Source organism: Mustela lutreola, chromosome 4 (assembly GCF_030435805.1).
Source record: "Mustela lutreola isolate mMusLut2 chromosome 4, mMusLut2.pri, whole genome shotgun sequence".
Taxonomy (NCBI): Eukaryota; Metazoa; Chordata; class Mammalia; order Carnivora; family Mustelidae; genus Mustela; species Mustela lutreola.
Window position 1 is genome coordinate 83,723,608 of NC_081293.1, and position 21,823 is coordinate 83,745,430.

At 51.7% G+C, this 21,823-nt stretch overlaps 1 protein-coding gene across 2 annotated transcripts in view; it reads right to left on the reverse strand.

Annotated features, from left to right (window-relative positions):
* The window catches only part of LOC131829039 (uncharacterized), a 114,053-nt gene that overhangs the window by 61,567 nt on the left and 30,663 nt on the right, over positions 1-21,823 (reverse strand). For both annotated transcript variants that reach the window (XR_009352689.1, XM_059170374.1), the window contains exons 5-6: positions 4,715-4,816; positions 4,584-4,625 (exon numbers count right to left, since the gene is read on the reverse strand). Coding sequence is in view for 1 of the 2 variants with exons in the window: in XM_059170374.1 (XP_059026357.1) it covers positions 4,584-4,625; positions 4,715-4,816 (144 nt within the window). In the remaining variant the exon portion in view is untranslated. The remainder of the gene's footprint in view (positions 1-4,583; positions 4,626-4,714; positions 4,817-21,823) is intronic.

Consider the following 21,823-nt stretch of genomic DNA (forward strand, 5'->3'; position numbering starts at 1 on the left):
TCCAAGAAACCCATAACCTCAGTCTAATCATGAAAACAACAGCAGAGAATTCCCAATTGAGGGACATTCTACAAAACACCTAACTGTACTCCTCAAAACTGCCCTGGTTATCAAAAACCAGGGAAGTCTGAGAAATTGTCACAGCCAAGGGGAGCCTAAAGAAATGACTAAGTGAAAGGTCGCATTCTGAAACAAAATACCTGCATGGGGGAGAAAACACCAGCGTCAACTATCAAAAGACAAATCACATCCCATAAAATAAGAGTTTGCAACCCATAAAATGGACAAGCACTAGTATCCCTAATCTATAAAGAGCTAGACACTGAAGAAGAAGAAAAACAAAAAAAGCCACAAACCTAAGAGCAAAATGGGCAAAAGATATGAAGAGGGTTCACAGAAACGTAAATACACCTTTCAGATACATGAAAAAATACTTAACCTCACTCATAGTTAAGAAGCTTGCAGAGATAAACTTCATAAAATACCATGTTTCTCTTTCCACGGCCCAAATTCCAGAAGTTGAACCACATGTTCTACGGGTGAAGCTGTGGACAAACAAGCACGGATGCGGTGTCGATGGGAGTGACACAAAATGGTACCACAATCCTGAATGATCGAGTTATCAATTCTATGCACCCGTTGACCTGGCAGCGCACTTCTAGGAATTTATCAGATAGAAAAAACCTATACGTACAAGGTCATTCACTAGAACATGGTTTGTAATAGCAAAAGGTTTGAAATAGTGCATAACTAATAATAACCAGTTAACTAACTATGGAACGTCCATGCTTGAATTACTGTCAGCTATAACAAAGAAACAATACATGTTCTGTTTAGATACAGATGTCTGGGACAGGCTTTTAAGAACTGACAAAAAAGCAAAGAAGGAACAGAAAATCATGTATAAACTCCTTACTCAAAGTGTGGCTCCCTGAGCAGCAGAGTCTGCTTCACCTGGGAGCGTTTTAGAAATGCAAAACCCAGGGCCCCCACCAGATCCACTAAATCAATATCTGCATTTTAACAGGATGCCAGCGGTGTACAGCTGCATCTAAGTTCGGAAAGCCCTAAAGATGATGGATTCCCTTCTAAATAACAGTAGGGGGCATACAAGAGTATCTTTTACCTGAAAAAAGCAGCACTGGTAGGACAAACAAAACAGACAGATATCTACAGCAGGAGGACCATAACTCCAGTTTGTCTGGGACTGTCCCGATATAGCCAGTTGTCCCATTATAACTTTATGGAACCACTTTCATTCTCAGTGGAAGTGTCTCAGTTGAGATGAAAAATGTCACCCTTCCTAGAGGGAACATCACTTAACCTTTAACCATGTTATTACTAATTCAGAAGTATTTTATTAAAAAGAGAGAGAGAGAGAGAGTGAAGACCAGTCAGGAAAAAACACAGACTGAAGAAAAGCAGTGAGCCAGGATGGTTGGGCAACAAACCCAAGGAGAGGCAACGTCTGGGGCAAAAGGGAAAGACAACTTTGTGAGGAACAGTAAGGGGATGTATCAGAGTTAAGAAAGGAAAGCTAGCAGGCAGGTTTCAGAAACAACAGAGACTGAGGGTTATGCTGCAGGATGGTCAAGTAAGACTAAAGCCAAAAACTGGATTTGACTACAATTTGGTAGCTTTTTCCAGAGCTGACTCAGCTGAATGTCGAAGAAGCAAAAATGCATTCATGAAGTTGAAATATGAATGAGAAATGCAGAAACCAAAGCCGGAACAGGCGGCTATTCAAGCTAGAGATGTGAACAAGCGGACACAAACACTTAGGGAGAGTCATCTGGAGGACACGTGGTCCCTCCATTCCACCAGATCTTCAAAGTCCTATTCCTGGATCAAGCAGGACCATGAGAGAGCTGTCCACTCAGGCCTCATTGTTCGGTCCCCTGAAAAGCATCCATACACTTCTAGTACAATGCTGTGTCTACCAGATATGATTATAGGCTATCTTAGTGTTGTTATTAGGAAAATCAAAGGAAGTTTTACAACTTGCACAACTCTGTGAAATTAAGAGTCCTGCTTCTCATTCTACCAACTGTTCTTTGAATTTGCTTGATATACTTGATACACCTCCCTTCAAGTAATTCTTGCCTATTTCTATCTTTTCGGTTTTATTTTTAAGATTTTATTTATTCATTTGACAGACAGAGATCACAAGTAGGCAGAGAGGCAGGCACAGAGAGAGAGGGAAGCAGGCTCCCTGCTGAGCAGAGAGCTCGATGTGGAGCTCTATCCCAGGACCCTGGGATCATGACCTGAGCCAAAGGCAGGGGCTTTAACCCACTGAGCCACCCAGGAGCCCCTCTATTTTTTTGTTTTAAAAATATGAATCCTTTCAAATTTTAGAAAACTCATTTTAAAACAAAGTGGAATCAGGTAACGTGATGCCCCCAGCTTTATTTTTGTTTTTCAACATTTCCTTAGCGATTCGGGGTCTCTTCTGATTCCATACAAATTTTAGGATTCGTTGCTCCAGCTCTTTGAAGAATACCAGTGGAATTTTGATCGGAATGGCATTAAAAGTATATATTGCTCTAGGCAGTATAGACATTTTAACAATGTTTATTCTTCCGATCCAAGAGCATGGAATGGTCTTCCATCATTGTGTGTCTTCTTCAATTTCTTTCATGAGTGTTCTGTAGTTCCTCGAGTACAGATCCTTTACCTCTTTGGTTAGGTTTATTCCCAGGTATCTTATGGTTCTTGGGGCTATCGTAAATGGAATCGATTCTCTAATTTCCCTTTCTGTATTTTCATTGTGAGTGTATAAGAAAGCCACTGATTTCTGCACATTGACTTTGTATCCTGACACATTGCTGAATGGCTCTATGAGTTCTAGTAGTTTGGGGGTGGAGTCTTTTGGGTTTTCCATATAAAGAATCATGTCATCTGCGAAGAGAGAGAGTTTGACTTCTTCATGACCAATTTGGACACCTTTTATTTCTCTTTGTTGTCTGATTGCTGTTGCTAGGACTTCTAATACTATGTTGAACAGAAGTGGTGAAAGTGGGCATCCTTGTCTTGTTCCTGATCTCAACGGGAAGGCTGCATGGTACTGGCATAAAAACAGACACATAGACTGTGGAACAGAGTAGAGAGCCCAGCTATGGACCCTCAATTCTATGGTCAATTAATCTTCGACAAAACAGGAAAAAAATATACAGTGGGAAAAGGCAGTCTCTTCAATAAATGGTGCTGGGAAAACTGGACAGCTATATGTAGAAGAATAAAATGCGACCATTCTCTTACATCGTACACAAAGATAAACTCAAAATGGATAAAAGACCTCAACGTGAAACAGGAATCCATCAGAATCCTAGAGGAGAACATAGGCAGTAATCTCTTCGGTATCAGCCACAGCAACTTCTTTCAAGATATGTCTCCAAAGGCAAAGGAAACTAAAGCGAAAATAAACTTTTGGGACTTCATCAAAATCAAAAGCTTCTGCACAGCAAAGGAAACAGTCAAAAAAACAAAGAGGCAACCCACGGAATGGGAGAAGATATTTGCAAATGACAGTACAGACAAAAGGTTGATATCCAGGATCTATAATGAACTCCTCAAACTCAACACACGCGAAACAGGCAAACGTATCAAAAAATGGGAAGAAGATATGAACAGACACTTCTCCAATCAAGACATACAAATGGCTATCAGACACATGAAAAAATGTTCATCATCATTAGCCCTCAGGGAGATCCAAATTAAAACCCCCTTGAGATATCACCTTACACCAGTTAGAATAGCCAAAATTAACAAAACAGGAAACAACATGTGTTGGAGAGGATGTGGAGAAAGGGGAACGAACCCTCTTCCACTGTTGGTGGGAATGCAAGTTGGTGCAGCCTCTTTGGAGAACAGTGTGGAGATTCCTCATGAAATTAAAAATAGAACTTCCCTATGACCCTGCAATTGCACTCCTGGGTATTTACTCCAAGGATACAGATGTCGTGAAAAGAAGGGCCATCTGTACCCCAATGTTTATAGCAGCAAGGGCCACGGTCGCCAAGCTGTGGAAAGAACCAAGATGCCCCTCAACGGATGAATGGATAAAAAAGATGTGGTCCATATACACTATGGAGTATTATGCCTCCATCAGAAAGGATGAATACCCAACTTTTGTAGCAGCATGGACGGGACTGGAAGAGATTATGCTGAGTGAAAAAAGTCAAGCAGAGAGAGTCAACTATCATATGGTTTCACTTATTTGTGGAGCATAACAAATATCATGGAGGAAAAGGGGTGTTAGAGAGGAGAAGGGAGTTGGGGTAAATTGGAAGAGGAGATGGATCATGAGAGACTATGGACTCTGAAAAACAATCTGAGGGGTTTGAAGTCGCGGGGGTGGTGGGAGGTTGGGGTACCAGGTGGTGGGTATTATAGAGGGCACGGATTGCATGGAGCACTGGGTGTGGTGAAAAAATAATGAATACTGTTTTGCTGAACATAAATAAATTGAAAAAATTTTTTAAAAGTAAATAAAAAAATAAAACCCTGTCACAGACCCCCCCCAAATAAATGAATAAATAAATAAATAAAACAAAGTGGAAATAAACAAACAAAAAGCTCACCTGGGATGTGTTCCTTTTCTGCTCTGAGTCGAGGAGGGAGAGCTGAGGAAGAAGGAAGTTAGAAGAGACTTGGCCTGCCTTGTAGTTCCTGGATTTACCTAACTACACAGCGCCACATACAAGATACTTACATGTCCATGTGTGGCTCCGATAGATGTTGAGCTTAGACATGATACTCTTCACTGAGTGAATGTAAACAATTGTTCCTTCTGGATTTATCATCAATTTAGGTTCTGTGACACAGAAAAATTAAAAACATGAGAAGATGAGTTGAACATTTACCAGTAACCTAAAGGAGGAAACACTATGGCCTTTTCAGAACTGATGTGGGAAAAATTAAAAATTAAAAATCTCAAGCCACATTGTTATTCTGTTTTCCTGTGAACACTATTAATCCCCTGAGGTCAGAAAATCCAAGAAACTCTGGAAAAAAGAGATGGGGGTGTCGAAGCCAAGATAAAAAAATAAATGTTTAATGTTGGTTTCTTACAACTTTCAAAAGGTCATTAAATAAGAAACTATCTTTGACTTAATTAAACTATCTATGACTTAACCCACTGAGCCACCCAAGAACTCCTGGAGAAACTTTGTGAAACAATCTCATATAAACAGAGGAGTTTTCCAGAGTAGCAGATAGTGAAATGAACATTTCAGTCTCCTAGGTGCCCTCAGGAGTCTCCTTTTCTGAATGTCCAAAAATGCAGGTAGTTAACATACAGCGCAGTATTGCGTTCTGCAGTACAACTCGGGGACTCATCACTTCTCTCCACCACTCAGTGCTGACCACAACAAGTGCCTTTCTCAATGCCTATCATCTAACGACTCCTCTCCAACCCACTTCCCTCCATGACCCCACAGTGTGCAGGGATGCCTTCACCCTCAGAGTTCTTTCATGAGCCATCGCCACGGTGACCTGATGACACGCATCCATCCTTCCGTTTCAACTGTCACTCTGTGAGCCGAGGCCGTGGCGGTTTGGTGAGCGGCTGTAGAGGTCCCCACGATGGGGAATCTTAACTGCTGTTGTACGGGTATGTGCCTATCGATTTTCTCAATTCTCTTCTCTCGAGCTGGTTGCCTCCCTTTCACAGAGACAGGCTTCTTCCCTTTGGCTTTTCCGCTCCACCCTCTGATTCCTCCACCCGGTTCGATGCCTGTGCTTGTTCGTTTGTCTGGGTGATTTCGTTAGGATTTCGTGGGGAAGCTGCCATCCTTAAAGTACTTCTACGTTCAGAAAACCGTACTCTTTCTGAATACCCATTTCGGACACAGTCCTAAAGGGACAACACACAGGTCACACGCCACACTGCTGTCCCCGGATCAGGAGAACCTTGGTGCGACCCAGGCACCACATTTGAGGGGGAGGAATTGCCGGTCACCTCTTCCCGATGGACACGACAAAATCGGAGAGGAAGGGTCAGCGGTCGAAATGCAGCTGTTTTTAGGAGAGACCCTGGAAGATAGCGGGGTGGTCTGATGGGTTGATGTGCAGGGTTTCACGGGCCGTCTGCTTGATGCCGGGGAGTGCACGGGAACGGGCTGTGCCACCGGGTGGGTGGACAGAACACATGGCAGTTGCACAGTGGACTGTCTGCTGGTCTCAAAGGTACTGCTGGGGCTGGGTTCTCCAGGCCCGGCCTAGGGAGGGAGACAGGAGACTGTCCGCTTAACCTACAGTCTCCAGAGGGGATCAAGAGACCTGAGAGTAGACAGGGGATGCTGGCAAAAATGAGAGAGTAGGGAGGGACTCACGCCAGCCAGGGTAGCCTCACTTCCATCCAGGCTCCTCAGAGCAGTCCGCATGGCAAGAGCGGGCCCCTCAGCATCATCCGTCTCCTTCCTGAAACCAACCACCCCACATGGCCAGCCCACATGGCCACCTCCATGTTCGTTCGTACCATCGACTGCTCCTCGGGACTGGCGAGCTCAAGGCAAGCGTGTTCTTGGTGGGGTCAAAGTGTAACCTTTGGGAGCGGAAGGCAAGCGAGTTCTCGACGGGGTCCTATGTGACCGTTGGGAGTCTGAATCACCTTGGGAGCCAAGCAGAACCCCAGGAGCCGTGGGCTGCAACTGGCCTTCAGGACAGCCTTGGCGACTGGGCTGACCTTGCAGAGAGGTGAGGGAACGTGGCCCATGCTACCCGTTCCTGGTCCTTCACTAGGGCCCCACTGGGCAGAAACCGCCACATAGTTGATGTCAGGGCCCCAAACACAGATGTGAGTGAGGACTGAGGCTGGTCTCGTGGCCCTCGCTCTCCCCTACAGAAACACTGGCACAGAGGAATTTCAGATTGTGAGGGCAGCTCTTGGTTCAGGGCTTCAGGACCTTTCCTCAGGGGCCGTGGGTTGGTGTCAGGGGCTGGGGGATCTCCGGCCACAGGGAAACGACAACATTCCTGTCCCAGATCAATCCTTCATCAGGGCCCTCCACTGTCCTCCACTGTGGCTTCAACCACAGCCAGCCATCTAGCTGAGTCCCTAGGCGGTCCCTTCCTCAACACCTGCCGAGCGGCTGGGCAGCATCCCATACTCCCTTAGGTCCCAGGTGCTCCTTGGACTCAATCACTAGGGACACCGTGGCGGCACACTAACGTCTAGGCCGGAGGGCAAGGAAGCGGGCACAGAGGGTTCTGGGGAACACTCTCGGGTAGGTGTGGCTGCTCAATGGCTGTGACTGAGGCCGTCACGCGTGCTCACGGCACTCTGTTGCGTTTCTGTCCTGTCTCTGCTCCATACAAGCCGTTGCCCACAGAACCTGTGGGTGTGGGAGGGGGCTGAATTCAGAGCACAGCACATGGTGACCTCTTCCTAAGTCCCACCTGGAGGGAGGAATGCCTGCTGGGCACCTGGCGAGTAGGGGCAGGAGACGGATGGACCAGAAGGAAAGGATGTCCAATCCCCCTATGGGCTCCTGACGACAAGGTGCCGACACTGTTCTCTATTTCTGTGCGTCTCCCAGAGATCTGTGGGGAGTGTCTCCTCGAGGATGTGGAGACGCCCCCACCCACACCCCTCCCTCCACGAGGACCCAAGAAGAGAGTCCGGTTCTCCTTCCATGATGAGGTGTACATCATCAAGGACACCAAGGAAGGTACCTTGGGGATTGACTCATTACGTAGATTGGAGACGCATTCTGTCGTTCACTAGCACATACATAACCGAAGCCTTTAAAACTGCTGAGACACATTGTCCTCCGATTTCACTGGTAGCCATTGTCCTCTATGCCGTCCGTCCGTCCCCTTTTAAGTCCACAAGTCACGATGAGATCCTCATTCAAATTGGACCCAAGGGGCACAGGAAAAAAGTGTCTACTAGCTGAAGGGATAGATCTTAGGTCGTTCTGGAACACACAGGTCCCTACAGGTCTCCCCAGGAAACATGGTTCTTAGATGTGTAGGAAGGAAGAGACTATGCTTTCCGCTGAACAGAAAAATGGGCCAGAATACGACAGGAGGTTTCACGATGTCCCCCCTTCACTTCCGCCCATTAGCCACATCTTACATGGGTGTGCTACGTATCTTCAATGGAACAAAACGACCTAGCCACATTTGGGGAACTCAAGTACCCAGTACATTCCACGTGGTTACCGTTCTACAAATGGGGCCAATGCATTCGGTGACGTCTTCTCATTCTGGAAACACAGAAATCTGCGCACTAATGTCTCACACAGCTGGGTTCCCAATAGCCCCAGACAGGCACTGCCCCCAAATCCATCACAGGAGGAAAGAACACATTCAATGGCATCCATACACATCATGGAGTGCAATTCAGGCGCAAGAAGAAACAAAGGTTTCCAATATTTTACGAAACAGATGGGCCCTGGAAACCTAACACGCATTTTGAAAGCAAGCACACAAGGAAAGAGGTACATTACATGATCCCAGGCTTTGAGGACACTCCAGTAGGGATATTCGGAGACCCAGAAAGTGGAAGGGACGGTGCAGGGAGGAAACGGGGAGGGCCGGTCATGTCGTCACGGGTACAGAGGTGCCATGAGATAGGATGGCAATGTTCTCCCCGTAGATGGCAGTGCGGTCTACAAAGCATCACGGATGTCAGCACTGTCACCGAACGGACGCGTACTAACAAATACAACCGTCCCCAGTACTTAGATTCCATCACCGAAAAACCCACTACTCCAAGGCACGACAGAGGAGCGATAGGGTCACACAGCAGAGGTGCAGGGGAGACAGCTGAACAGGCCCCATGACCAGCTGAAGAAGTGGCAAGCTGGCTTGGCTTCACAGTGGGCAGGAAGGCTCAGGGGACTGCGCCCTGAAACCCAGGGTGCCTTGAGTGTTTCCCAGACAGACGCTGAGAGTTCCCACTGATGACATCCCCTGCGTTAGAAAGCCAAGGCCCCATTTCCCTTTTCCATCCTGCTCCCCTCCTCTGTGTTTTGTGTACAGCACTGTGTACTGTCTCTACCACTGTGTCCAACACTGTTGGCCCACTGGCAAGTTAGGCCTTGCTTGGTCACCCTTCACGTCCATTCCCTCTGGCCCCGCATCCACATCCAGCAGACTTAACTCCCCAAGTCATTCCTGAGTAGCGCAGCCAATGTCCTGACAGCTCCTCTCTGTTTTCCTAGACCGGGTGGAGGGACAGTCCAAGGACCTTCCTAGGGGCTGGAAAAAGGAAGGTCCCCCAACTCTCCCTGAGGTAAGCTCACCTCTCTTTCTCAGAGACATAAATGGTGCTTCCTTGATTTCTTCCATCAGTGGAGTTTGATGAACATCGGGCACTTTACCTCCCAGGGGAAGGGGGCAGCAGCCTCCCCTCATAGAAGAATGCTGGGTCTGACCTCTTACGCACAGTGGACCCAAAAAGGGTGATGACACAGGACAGCCTCAGTTACAAACTCCATGGGATCAAACACCTTCTTCAGCAGAAAAGGTTTCTCCTTGAAAGAGAACGTTCTGTCTGTTGATCAGAATGGACTTCGGAGATTGAATGATGCTCCAGCGTCATTCAAACGGTCCTCCTGAACTCGGGTGGGGGGACATGGACTCAACCACGGGACCTCATCCAATTAACTGCCTGAAGTCCTCCCCAAACCAAAGAGCTGGCCCAACAGCGGACAGGATGCTGGGATCCTCACTGTGTTTCCTTTTCCCCAATCGCAGGTAGACGCTGGGAGCAAGGACAGCTGTACGTATTTAAGACCATCGGGCTCTGGGAGGAAATCTAGAGTACAAAGAAGCCTGCCCCCTGATTCTGGGTTCCAACAAGGAACGGGGGTTGGGGGATACTGACCGAGACTGTCCGGTGAGGCACGGTCACCACGTCGAACAGGGCCTGGAAGAACTCGTACATAGGGAAGGGCTGATCTGTGTGCACGTGGGATGAAGGCCCTGTGTGCGTGGGGGTGTGCGTGGGGGTGTGCAGGTGTGTGTATGTGTCCCCATGCGTTATGCTTGGGAACATGATTGTGTGCCTTTCCCAGGAGATCTTTCTCACACTTCCACCACAATCACAGTGTCCCCCTTCCAAAACACTCTCATCACCCTGGCACACTTTACATACTCCTTCCCCTACCCACCACAGCTGTACCTGGAGGACATTTCCCTTTGATTTCCTGAGACGGGCATGGTGCAGAGATGAAGGGACCAAACCCTTGACCTCCTACTTGGAAAGCCAAGATTGGAGCTCAGGTTCCAATCTGAAAGTTGCTCTGGCCTACCCACCTGTGTTAGTCCCTCAGCCAGGGGGTCATGATGTACCATGGGTGCTAGCTAGCAAAGGGCCATAAGCATCTGTGCACACAGCCAAATACCTAGATTCTATGATGGTCCCCCACAGGACCCAACATGACACAGTGGCTTCCATGGACACAGAAGCCAGGGCAAGCTTAGAAGCCCACGTTAAAGATTACAGCCTGGTCCCTGGAGTCAAGTGCACAGAGAAAAGCCACATCCTCGTGCTCAAGCCCACATGGCTGGAAAGCGTGTGGACCCGTGGAGGACAGAACAGGGCAACATCAGTCATAGCCGGTCTCAGTGTGTACACACGACCAACCAATGGCAGAAAAGCATCACGGAGGGAACTGACTGTACTTGATAAGATTTCCCTAAGCCTCAGGAAGGTTCAGATTCTCTAAGCACACACTCAAATACCACTAGCCAATAGGAAAGCAAGGTCAAGCTTGGGTGGAAGCTTTGGACGCAACATCCTCGGAGCAAATCTCCTGCAAAGCAGACCGACAGCCTATCAACACACACTCCAACAAGACTCCTCTGTGTAAGCAACTTTCCACTGCTCAGAACACCTGGGAGGGTTCGGACAGCCACTGTCTTCAGGGGAAACACACACACACACACACACATACACACACACACGACAGCTCAAGAACAGTGAAAGGAATCTATCACACTCATCGACGGTGCCGGCTGTTTACAGAAGCTAAGATGTCCGTGCTCTCCAGTGTTGCACATGGCATTTTCTGAAGACAAAGAAAGGATGAGTGAAGCAAACTACTAGGCTCCTTTCCTGAGGGTTGAATGCAGCCTGGCAAGCGAGGCTTCTTTTTATGCCGTGCAAAATCTTACAGAGACGTGATGCATATAGTCGCAGCAGGTGGGGATCTTGGGCCCAGAGCTGATGTCCAAAGCAGCAGCGTGGGACACCTTAGTGGCACGTCAGTCAGGAGAGGTTATGGGACTCGGTCCTCACACAGAAGCCAGCTTAGGCTTCCCATGTACTGGACTGGCTATTTGGCTTTGATCGGGCTCACTTTAGCTAGAAAGACAAGAACCCTCTTCGCGTTTCCTCCCTGCTCCTCTCCCATCCCTTCCCCTCTGCACCAGGACAAGGCCCGGCAGCAGTGCGGCCCGTACCTCCTACGCTCCCCCACGCGCACACTCCCCTCCTGTCCTCATCCATCCAAAATCCCCCGCCTACTTCCTGAGCAGCCTCACCAGTGTCCTCACGGTGCCTCTGTATCCTCCTAGCTCTCCACGATGACCTGATGGAAGAGCTACTACCCACTTTGAGGGCTGAGGAGGAAACTCCGACTCTGCCTCAGGTAAACTCATTGTTCCTCAACTTTTTATTTATTTAAGACAGAAAGAGAAGGAGAGAGAGAGAGACAGACAAACAGACCGAGTGCGCACGAGAGCGCAAGCAGGGGGAGTAGCAGAGGGAGAGGAAGAAGCAGGCTCCCCTTTCAAGCAGGGTGCCCAATGTGGGCCTCCATCCCAGGACCCTAGGATCAAGTCCTGAGCTGAAGGCAGAAGCTTCAATGTATGAACCGTTTGGTCACCTCGCTAAAGTCATTTTGTGCTTCTGAGGGACAGCCAGTGTTTGATTTCTCTTTCCATGAACATCTGAGCATGGACATGCCAGAGGGGAGAGACAATGTCCTTGTTGCTGAGAGCCTGCCATGTGTTTATACCATTAATGGACAGCGGATTGAGACGGGCACGGAGAAAACATCACCATCATTGCTTAGGCAATGGATGGTTGTGAGCATTTTCCACCAGGTCATTCTGTCTATGGGAAATGGCTTTGGAATGAGTTGCTGAAGAAAATGGACGGGGGAGTTTTGACATAACAAGCCGGAGCCTTTTCGGGAGGTCATTTCCTCCTCCTCTGGATCATAGACTCAATGACCGCATCCCATCTAGCTTGCTTACGACACACACCAAGGGCACAGAGATGTGTGCACACGGTGTGCACAGGGTGCTGGGATCCTCACTGGGTTTCCCTTTCTCCAGCTGCAGGAGGCGGTCACCGGATATGGCCCATATGCCTATTCCCCCATCACTCCCTTTAGGGAGACAGATGTAGCTGAAGATCAAGGTAGGGCTTTCTCTCCTCCTTTGGTCTGGAGAGCTTCCCCCCTTCTGAGTTCCTCCCGGGAACGGAAGCTGGGGCGGACTGAACAAACAGAGTGTCCTGCAGAAAACCAGGACCCTGTGCTACAGTCCCTGGAAACCAGTAGGTCATGCGGGCGGTGTGCTTGGTGCGTCTGAGGGTTGGGGATTGTTTTCGCGTGGGTCGATGCGACGGGACCGGGCATGTGGGTGTGTGGACTCCGTCGAGTTTCACCAGAAGACATCTCCCACTGAATGGACTTGACGGCACGGGTCAAAGTTTCAAAGCCAAACCTCCTTCATCCCCGCTGCACACACCCCCCTAGGACACCACATTCCTCCCTGACCCCAGCTCCACCTGGAGGGTTGCTCAGGATTCCCTTTCCTCAGACAGGGATGGGGAGAAAGGAAGGGGCCCACATCTGTCCTAGCTCGGGACGTTTCTAAGACAGGGTCAAAACACAAAGGAATCAGAAGCTACTTTAGTCGACCCAGACATCACCACCAGCCTTACAAAAACGCTCCCATCTTGAACGCACAGAGGGAAGGCTCACTGGCAAATGGCAATAGCCAGGAAAGCTTCATCATTAGCTCGGGGCCCGATCCGACTTCCTGACAATCTGCTACATGGCCAGGTTAGAGAGCGCCCTTCTCTCGCCTGGCCTCCGCTCTCTCGTGAACTTGCCTGGTCCTGACTCGGGGAGGTGGGTCCCGGGAAACTGGGTCCCGCGGACTCCAAGGACACACCCACATGTCACAGGAAAGGAAGACTGGGAAGAATCAGCACTTTGTGGATGGGGACTCTGTTGGAATGGTCAGATGTCAGTACGTAGAAATCCTGGGTCTTTGTCCCTGCATGACTCAGGGACAAATAGAAACCTCTAGGGTACTTGTGCTTGCATTGAATGCAACCCTGCCACACAGCATTCTTCTGCACAAATACAATCTCCTAGTAGAGGTGAGAGATAGGTGGGAGCGGCCACGAATCGGTCTTGACAATGACCACGACACAGTCGCTGGTTGGAAGAGCTTGCCCGTCAGTACAACGGACCGTGTGTCTTAGTGTTTACCCACTTTCGGCTTGACGAGGTCACCCTGATTCCATTCCCTGTAGCTCGAGTTCAGAGCCAGTATTTCTCCCTCCGTTCCTGCTCCTTGCCCTGACCTCTCTCGATGCAGCAGCAGCTTGCTCAGTCCATACCCACGCAACCCAACGTCGCCATACACTCCCGGGCACGCCCACCCCAAGCGAAACTCCCTGAGCTCTTCCTACCGAGCTCCACCATTGGACTGACCATTCTGTGGATCTCTCCCTAGCTTGGCTGGATGGACAGGCGGGTGAACGTTCAACAGGAACGACAGAGGAAGACGCCCCGTTTTACACCAGAGTGGTACGCTGGCCTTTCTTTGGGGGAGACACAAAATTCTTCTGGCTTTTTAAATCAAGGTTACATAAAAAAAAAAAATCTCAGCATGCACAAGTGAAAGGGTAGGGAGAAGTTTGACAGAGAATCTGTTACCAAATGCTACCTAACCCCGAAGGCATTGCAGGGGGGCTGGGACAACCACAGCATGATCACCTACCATCTGGAGGAGAGGGAGCTTTAGTACGGGTAGCAGCTATTCCTCCTTGGCACCTATTTTGTCCAGTGGGACCCGAAACGTGGGACCTCTAGGAAGACTAGGCACATCTGTGGAGAACTCATTTTGCTCTTGTCATACTTTGGGGCTCACGGGCCTCTAGCACACTTCCCCATGTGGCTTCCTCTGGTGCCCCAGGGAACAAAAGAGCCATGCAAACAGGACAAAGCCTGATTTGATGTTCATACTGTTTTCTATTCTGAAATCACAGGTGTCCCTGCTGGAAGGGGATGGCGGTAAGTATTCTGTACTCTAGAGTCACTCACTTGTTTGCAACAACCTGGAAAAGGGCCAAGGTCGGGGCTTCGTCGCAGCCACGATGAGAACCACCCTGATTCCAGGTCTGGCGGGTCTGAGAAGGGTGGTCAGGGTAACAGAAAGGGATTTTCTGGGGAAAGACCCGTGGCTTCATGGCCCTGTCCCCGGAAACTACTGCGCTGCTCTTAGGTGGTGCAGATTTGGGGGCAGGCAGTAGGTGTGCCTTGGAGATGGACTATTTCACAGCTACTCCAGGCCCTGTAGCTCCAACAGGAGGCAGAGTTTCTATTCACATCCCTGCTCCTCTCCAGGACCTTTCGTCCTCCATCCAGGAAGGGCCCACTGCAGCTCAGTCCATACTGATGAGCTCCCCACCTCCACACACATGTCCACACGTGCACGCCAAGCAAAGCTCCCCGAGCGATTCCCAAAGAGTCCCATAGGGGTCCCGACATTCTCTGTGTGTATCCACCCAGATCCCCTGGCTAGCCTGTACGATGACCTTGACGTGGACAGCACAGAGGGAGAGGTCCCATTGTTCACCAAGGTGGTAAGTCAGCCTTCCTTCAGGTGAGGTACAGCATCCCTTATTTCCCTGATACTCGCAATCAGATCCGAACATCTCGGCATGTACAATGTCCTTGGTGGAGAGATTCTTGAGAGAGCGACTCTTAGCCAGGGACGCCCCATTCCAAAGACCCTGCAGGAAACAGCAGGTGCGGTTACCGTCCACAGGGTCGTGAGCTTTTTCACGGGTGATACTGACACCGCCGTGCCACCTAATGGACCCAGGGCATGCGACCTCTAGGTGGATTCCATATCACTGCCCATGACCCTGCCCATCACCAAGAGACCAAAAGAGCTGTGCACACAGGACAAGGCAGGACTTGATGTTCATCATGTTTTCTTTTCTATAATCGCAGGTGGCCCGGCTGGAAAAGGAGCTTAGTGGTAAGTATGCTGTCCTCTAGAGTCACTCATTGCTTTTGAGCAACCTGGACAAGGGGCAAGGTGGGGCTTCCTTGCAGGCTCCATCTTGAGAGCCACCCACAATCCAGATCCTGTTGCAACGAGACTAAGGGTCATGTTCCGGACCGAGAACCCAGGCCTCGTGACCCTGGCCCCGGAAGCTACCGTGCTGCTCTTAGGTGCTGTAGGATCGGGTGCTGGGCACGTGGTCTGTTTCCATGGGAATCCATGTGCTGTGATTCTCAGGGTTGGTGTGTGTGTGTCAGGTGGGTGAATGCTGCGCTCTCGAACATGTCTGGTCCCCTCAAAATGGCGATTAATGGTGTCCACGTTCTCAGGGACGTTTCCCATCACTGTCACGTCAGGAACGTGACATGGAAAAACTCTTCAACACCTACAATTGAAAGAGGTGTTCTTTCCTTGCAACAACACATCAATTCCCCCAGAAAACAAATCCCGTCGCTAACTAGGAAGGGCTAGACTGTGCCCCAAAGACACAAGTGTGTCCCTGTTACTGAGTCAGCGTCCATGGGGCTCTCCCGCCAAGGTAGGTCTCGGGCAAGAATGGTCACAGCACCTCCCTCTTGACACTGCACTCACACACACACACACACACACACGTACGTCTCTGCATCAGAGGCCCCACGATGTGTCTTCCCAACCTCATCGCAGGCACTGAGTGCTGGGACACACTTCCTCCCTTCTGCAGGCGGCATCCGGGGCAGCCGCATGCAAAAGCCCGTTCGGGGATGACGCGCACAAAGGGGCAATGGCCAGGGAACAGATGGGGCCAATTCACTCCGTGTTTCTCCATGGGGAATTACCATTTCCCTGCAGATACTGTGTCTAAGAATGCAACTGGCCTTCTCCCAGGGAAACCCCACACCCACCACTGGTCCTTGCTGGGGCACTTGGAGGTGGGCCCAAAAGGTGTCCTATCCAAGGGGGAACGAGGTGGTCTTCAGGGACTGAGGATCACTGGCGGCACCTGGGCCCCCTCCATGCAGGAACGAAGGGTGGGGTGCTCTGTGCATCGCAACGTGGCCAAAAAGAACCTCAAACCTCAACAGGGGTGACAGGACAATCACCACACATTTTGCTGGCCATCTGTCCATGCAAGAGGGCCTTGTTAGATTCGGAAGGTTTGGGCCAATAGACAACTCAAGGGGGTTCAGTGCCTGGGAATGGAAACAGAGCCAAATCAGGGTTTCAGGGTTCTTTGGCAGCCAACAAGACTTTCTCTCATGAGAAACATGTATTGGAAACAGAATCTGATTTTCCAACATCTCTTTTTCTCTCTCGCACGCGCGAGATCCACGGGAGTACCTTTCGCTGCTCTCTGAGGACACTCAACGGGCTTTTCCAGGGTAGTTGCACCAGTCTGCATTCCACAAATTGCATACAAAGTCTCCAATTTTCTGCCTCCTTCCAACATGGGTCCTGGGTTTGAATTCCTGGTTTGGGTCCTCGCCACCCTAACTACAATGCCACAGCTCGGCGTCCTGTGTATTCGCATTGCCCTCACGATGCCTTATGCTGAGCATCTTTTCGTACGACGTCTGTCTGACTGACCGAGTTATTTGTTCCCTTTTGCAGCACAGACTATTCCAGTCTTTTTCTCGATTCTTTCATTTGGTGAAATCACAGTCTTCTTTTGTTTGGTTGGTTTTCTTTGTTGTTCTTCCTTTATGTCAGTGAACACACCTTTTCTGAAATAAGGATTGCCAAGGGTGTCTCCAATCTGTGGGCTGCCTTTTCACTCTGTTCGCTGTTTCAGAAGAGGATGCTTTTTCTGGGCGGTCCTCTTGGGAAGCATCGTGATGCCAACATGAGCGCATTTCCGGGCGCATTTATCTTCGGCTCCCAGGTGCCCCTGCCTCTTTGTATGCCAGCACCCTCCTGTTGGCTCAGGGGAGTCATCCAAGGTATTGGAAGGTCAGCTTCTAGAGACCCACCACTGACTTCTTCATATTCAGAAACGTCGTGGCTCCTTGTGTTCCTTTATGGTTCCCTTATCTATTCTAGCAGCTTCTCTGTCCCGAGAGCAGCACATTGTAGGCTTTAGATCAGTGCTGCATGGAATCCGTTCCCCACTTATTCTAGCAACTGGGGCTTCACCTTCATCTCTTCGGGTCCAAAGACCTCCAGCAGCACCCGGTGGGTGTGTGTGAGCCCGGGAACGTCTTCCCTTGATCAACGTCCCTGTCACGCCAGCCACAGATGCCCGAAAAATACGCAGGAGAGCAGGCCTGGTCTCTCGCTCCTGGTTGGTGTCTAGTGCCGAGTGATCCAGGAAAGAGTCTGTCTAGTATCCATCGTACACAGTCATTTCTTATCTCAGTGCAGTACACAGAAATCATCAAGGGAACGAAAACGTCCAGTTGCTCACTCCCACTAGCCACACGTCAAGAGTCCCATAACAACTGGCGTTTCCGATGGTTGCGCTGGGAGGGGACAGCGGTCATGGGCATGCAGAACTGACACTGAGGTGGCTGCTGCAGCGTCCTGGTCTCATTAGAAGGCATGAGACTCCAATCCCCGTCTCCTCCAAGGGCTCCGGCTCCGCCAGCCCCGTGAACCTCTGAAAGCACAGCAGAAGGGTCAGGCAGATGCTGCACGGCCCAGAGACATCTCAACGCACTTGGGATGAAGGGGTGAGGCGGTTTCTCCCCTAATGGCATTGCTCCTCTTTCAGTTCTTACAGATCTACTGGTAGAGAGCATCGAGGACTACTCCACCAGTGAGGACGAAGTCTCTTCAGGTAGGGAACGGCACCAAGGAGGGGAACACTGGGACATGGCTCCCGGGAACATGGGGTTGCCCCTGCCGCTCTGGAGAATGAAGAAGGTGGGTCAAAAACCACCAAGGAAAGGGATGCTCTGGCACAGGCATGATTTGCTCATGTCACGGTTTCGGGATGAAAAGAACAGACGAGGTGTCCACGGGCCTTTAGGGTAGGCTGGGTTTGTCATCACCACTCGACTCCTTGCGCGGCTCCTTGAAGGATCTTTCCCATCAAAGCTGCTCGTGCCTCCCTTGGCCGCTGCCACATGTCAAAGCTCGGCCTCTTTGCTCATGGCCTTTCGGGAATGGTGCACAAGAGATTCTGCATCTTTCTTGGCACGGGCCCAGACCTGGTCATGCTCAGGACTTGGCGGCCCCAACCGCACTCTACTGGGCAAGAGAACCGCGACACTACGCTCTGGTCTGAGCCAGGAGGTAGAAGACAGGTCTAAATCCTCTCCCTCATAACCTCCACTACCAAACCGTCCCGGTTCTCTCCAAGCTGCTGTACCTTCAAGGGGATGCCCAGAGCTGCAGAAGGGAAAGCGTACTTCCCCTGGGTTCACTACACAGGTTCCTGTAAATCGTACCTTCTGCCAGCCTTCACACCCCAGCCGAGTCTGACCTGTGGACGTGTTCCCAAGGGCGGGACGCCCCCATGCAGCTCCCCTGGAGAGCCCCTGTCGCGGGCCACGGTCCCCTGGGCCTGTGTGAAGGGGCTGCTGGACCTGCTTCACACACTTGCTGCCCCGGGTCCACTCTACCTCTCACCAGCTGGCATCGAGGCATAGCACAGAGCCTCTTGGGAGCAGGGTCAGGGAGTCACGGTTCCTCTCACAAACCCACTTCGCCGCTCACAGCCCTGGCCATGCTCCCCACTCCCTAGGCATGCCCACACGGCAAACGTTCCTCAGGCCTGCCCAGGGCCCTACACACACCCCGACCCCGTCCATTCCTGGCAAGCCTCAGCAGGAGCACTGGCAAGGAATCCTGTGTTTCAGTAACCACACTGATGGATGCTTTCCAGGGCTGCCCTGAACAGCTGAGGGCGCCTGCACAATTTCCCATGCTCCCGTCTCCATTCAACCTCTCTAACACTTAGGGAAACAGAGGGCGTTGCGTTCCCTGAAACACGTCCCTGGGAAGGTCATCCCAGTCCCTGGGCAGACATGGGCTGTGGGGAGGAGGTGGGCCATCTCTCCCGGCACTTCCCCAGCAATCCCAGGCCCATGACAACTGCTCCCAGCACAGACAGATCGGGGGATTGATTCCGGGGGACCCAGGATATCTCTCCTCTCTTTCATGGTTGCCCCCTCCTGGACAACAATAGGACTGGTGGAGCTTGGCGGGGGAAGGACATGGAGCATCTCTAGGGGAGGAGGTGGAAGAGGACGAGGAGGAAGACAGAGAGCAGGGAAGGACAAGTACAAGGACAGAGGAAGACAAAGTCCCGCAGACGCAGTCTTAGGGACAGTGACAGCCTCCAGGGGGGAAAGGATCACACACCCGGGCTTCCGGGTCTTGGAGAGAATCGGAGGTGGGAAGAGCAGGTGGGCAACCGGAGACCCCCCTGTACCCTGCGGAAATCAAGCGACCAAGGCCAAGGAGGACTCGGAGCTAGGGACACACCCCACTGAGGGCAGAGCCCAGCATCCCCAGAGCAGTGGGTCGCCAGCTGCACTAACTCCCCATTGTCCTCTCTCATGGCCAACCCCAGCATCCTCGCTGATCTCTGACCCGGAGAAGGATTCCATGGACGACAATTCCGTCGGAAGGAGCCACCCTGCGCCTGTAATGCACTTCCACCTCCATCTCTTGGGCTTTCTCTCTCCTCTGTCCATAAGCGCCTCCTCCCAGCGCTTCCCCTTTCCCTGCTTTGACGATGCCCACCCTGGAGGCCCTCGTCTCCGGCAGGCACTCAGGCTTTGCATCGGAACTGCTGCATGAAATCCCTGGGAAGCCCTCCTCACCCCTTTCCTACCATCACCCTGACCCCTCACTGCTGACTCTGGGAAGCAGCCCCGGACAGCAGAGCAGAGAGGAGGGCTGGGAGTCGGCAGGGCACGGCTCACCCAGCTGGAGGGCCCTCGGGAAGGGAGGCTGGGTGTGAGTATCCCCACTTGGTTCTCTGATGCCAGGGAGTCTGTGCTCATACCCACTTCTGCTCTTGCTCTCAGCTCTCAAGAAGCTTCCCTTCTGTGGACATGGCGCAAATGACAAGGGAAGCAGAAGAAGAGGAGGACTCGGGAACGGGGTGAGTCGGGCAGGAAAAGGGGCCGGTGAACATGGACACACGTTCTCCCTCGTTGCCCAGTCCCTGTTGTGGGCACCTCGGCAAACCGCACAAAACCCGGGGTGCTGCCCTAGCCTCTGACCACAAAGAGGAGAGGAGAGGAAGGTCCCAGTCCCTGCAGGCACTAGGAAGACCTGAGAACATCCCACGGGGAACCTCCACCTAATCCAGGCAACTCCCTGTGGTGGTTAGGCGCTGTCGTCCAGGAGCTGCTGATCTTGGAGGGAGGGCCCTGGCTACCTGGAGGGACTGGACCCCAGGCAGCCTAGGCACGGTGACCTCCTGGCAAAGGGCTCCACGCCCCCCATTGAGCCCCTCCCTCTGCACGACACAAGCCTTGCCCTCCCACCCTGCAAAAGTCAGCAGATGGCTTACTCCCAGGCGACACTACTCGCGAAGAGACAGTGGTGAGGTGGCCTCATCTCCCACTTCAGGCACGAGAGAAATGAGCAAACAAGACAGGCCCCTGGGCTCAAGGAGCAGGACAGCTCACCCCTCCCAGCGCTGCATCCCTGTGGGCACGTAGTCGGGCCCGGTCTCCAGCTGAGTCATGTCTGCCGGCCACTCCCATACGATCTGACCAACACCTCCAGTCCCCCGAGCCTCCAAGATGCCTCGTGGGAGGTAGTGGGTCCCCTCATGGCACCATTTTGCTTTGTGAGTTTCATACTCTAGAGACTCTCCTCGATCCCTCAGTCAGCAGGGGAGATTCACCAGGGAAAGGCCACCCTGCTTGCTCCCACCTCACCCAACACCTGCCCACAGCCCGTGGACTGTGCGAACTCACTTCCCCTGGGAGTCGGGAGCACGTGGTCTCTGCCACGCCACCTGTAACACTCGTGTGGGCAAAGGCTCCCTCCACAGAGAAGGGCACGTCCAGGGCTCTCAGAGAGGCTGGGGAAGGGACAGCCCAGCAGGAGGAGGAGGACCCTGCCGTCATGGAGAAGGACGCTCAGGGAAGGGCCTGAGGGACCCTGGCTGTGACGCTTTCATTCAGCCCCAGGGGGCCCACGGGAAATTCCCCTTTCTTCAGGTCATGCATGGGTCCTGCAGGGAAACCTCCACCTCAACACCTCAGAAGACATATTCCCCAAAACCCCACAGGCCTCTGGTAAGACATGGCCCAAACCACACGCCACTCACTATCTCACACCACTCCACCCGTTGTCTCCACAGCTGCGCCACAGGACAGTGTGCCCGCCACCCCGAGGCACCAAAGGCTCCTGGGGTGCTCCGACAAAGGGAGCCAGGAGGGCCCTGGGGCCCCACTTGCGGCTCCGATTTGGGCCCGGAGGAGGATTCGGCATGAACACACAGGGAAACACGCCTGCAGGAACGGCTCTCTTACGCCTGACCTCCGTAGGCCAAAGAGACGACTTCTGGGCAGCCCACCAGAGGACAGCACTGGAGCCCCGAGGACGAGACGAGAGGAACCTCTGAGTCGGCCGCCACACCCAGAGCTGGCTGCCCGGGACCTGCCGA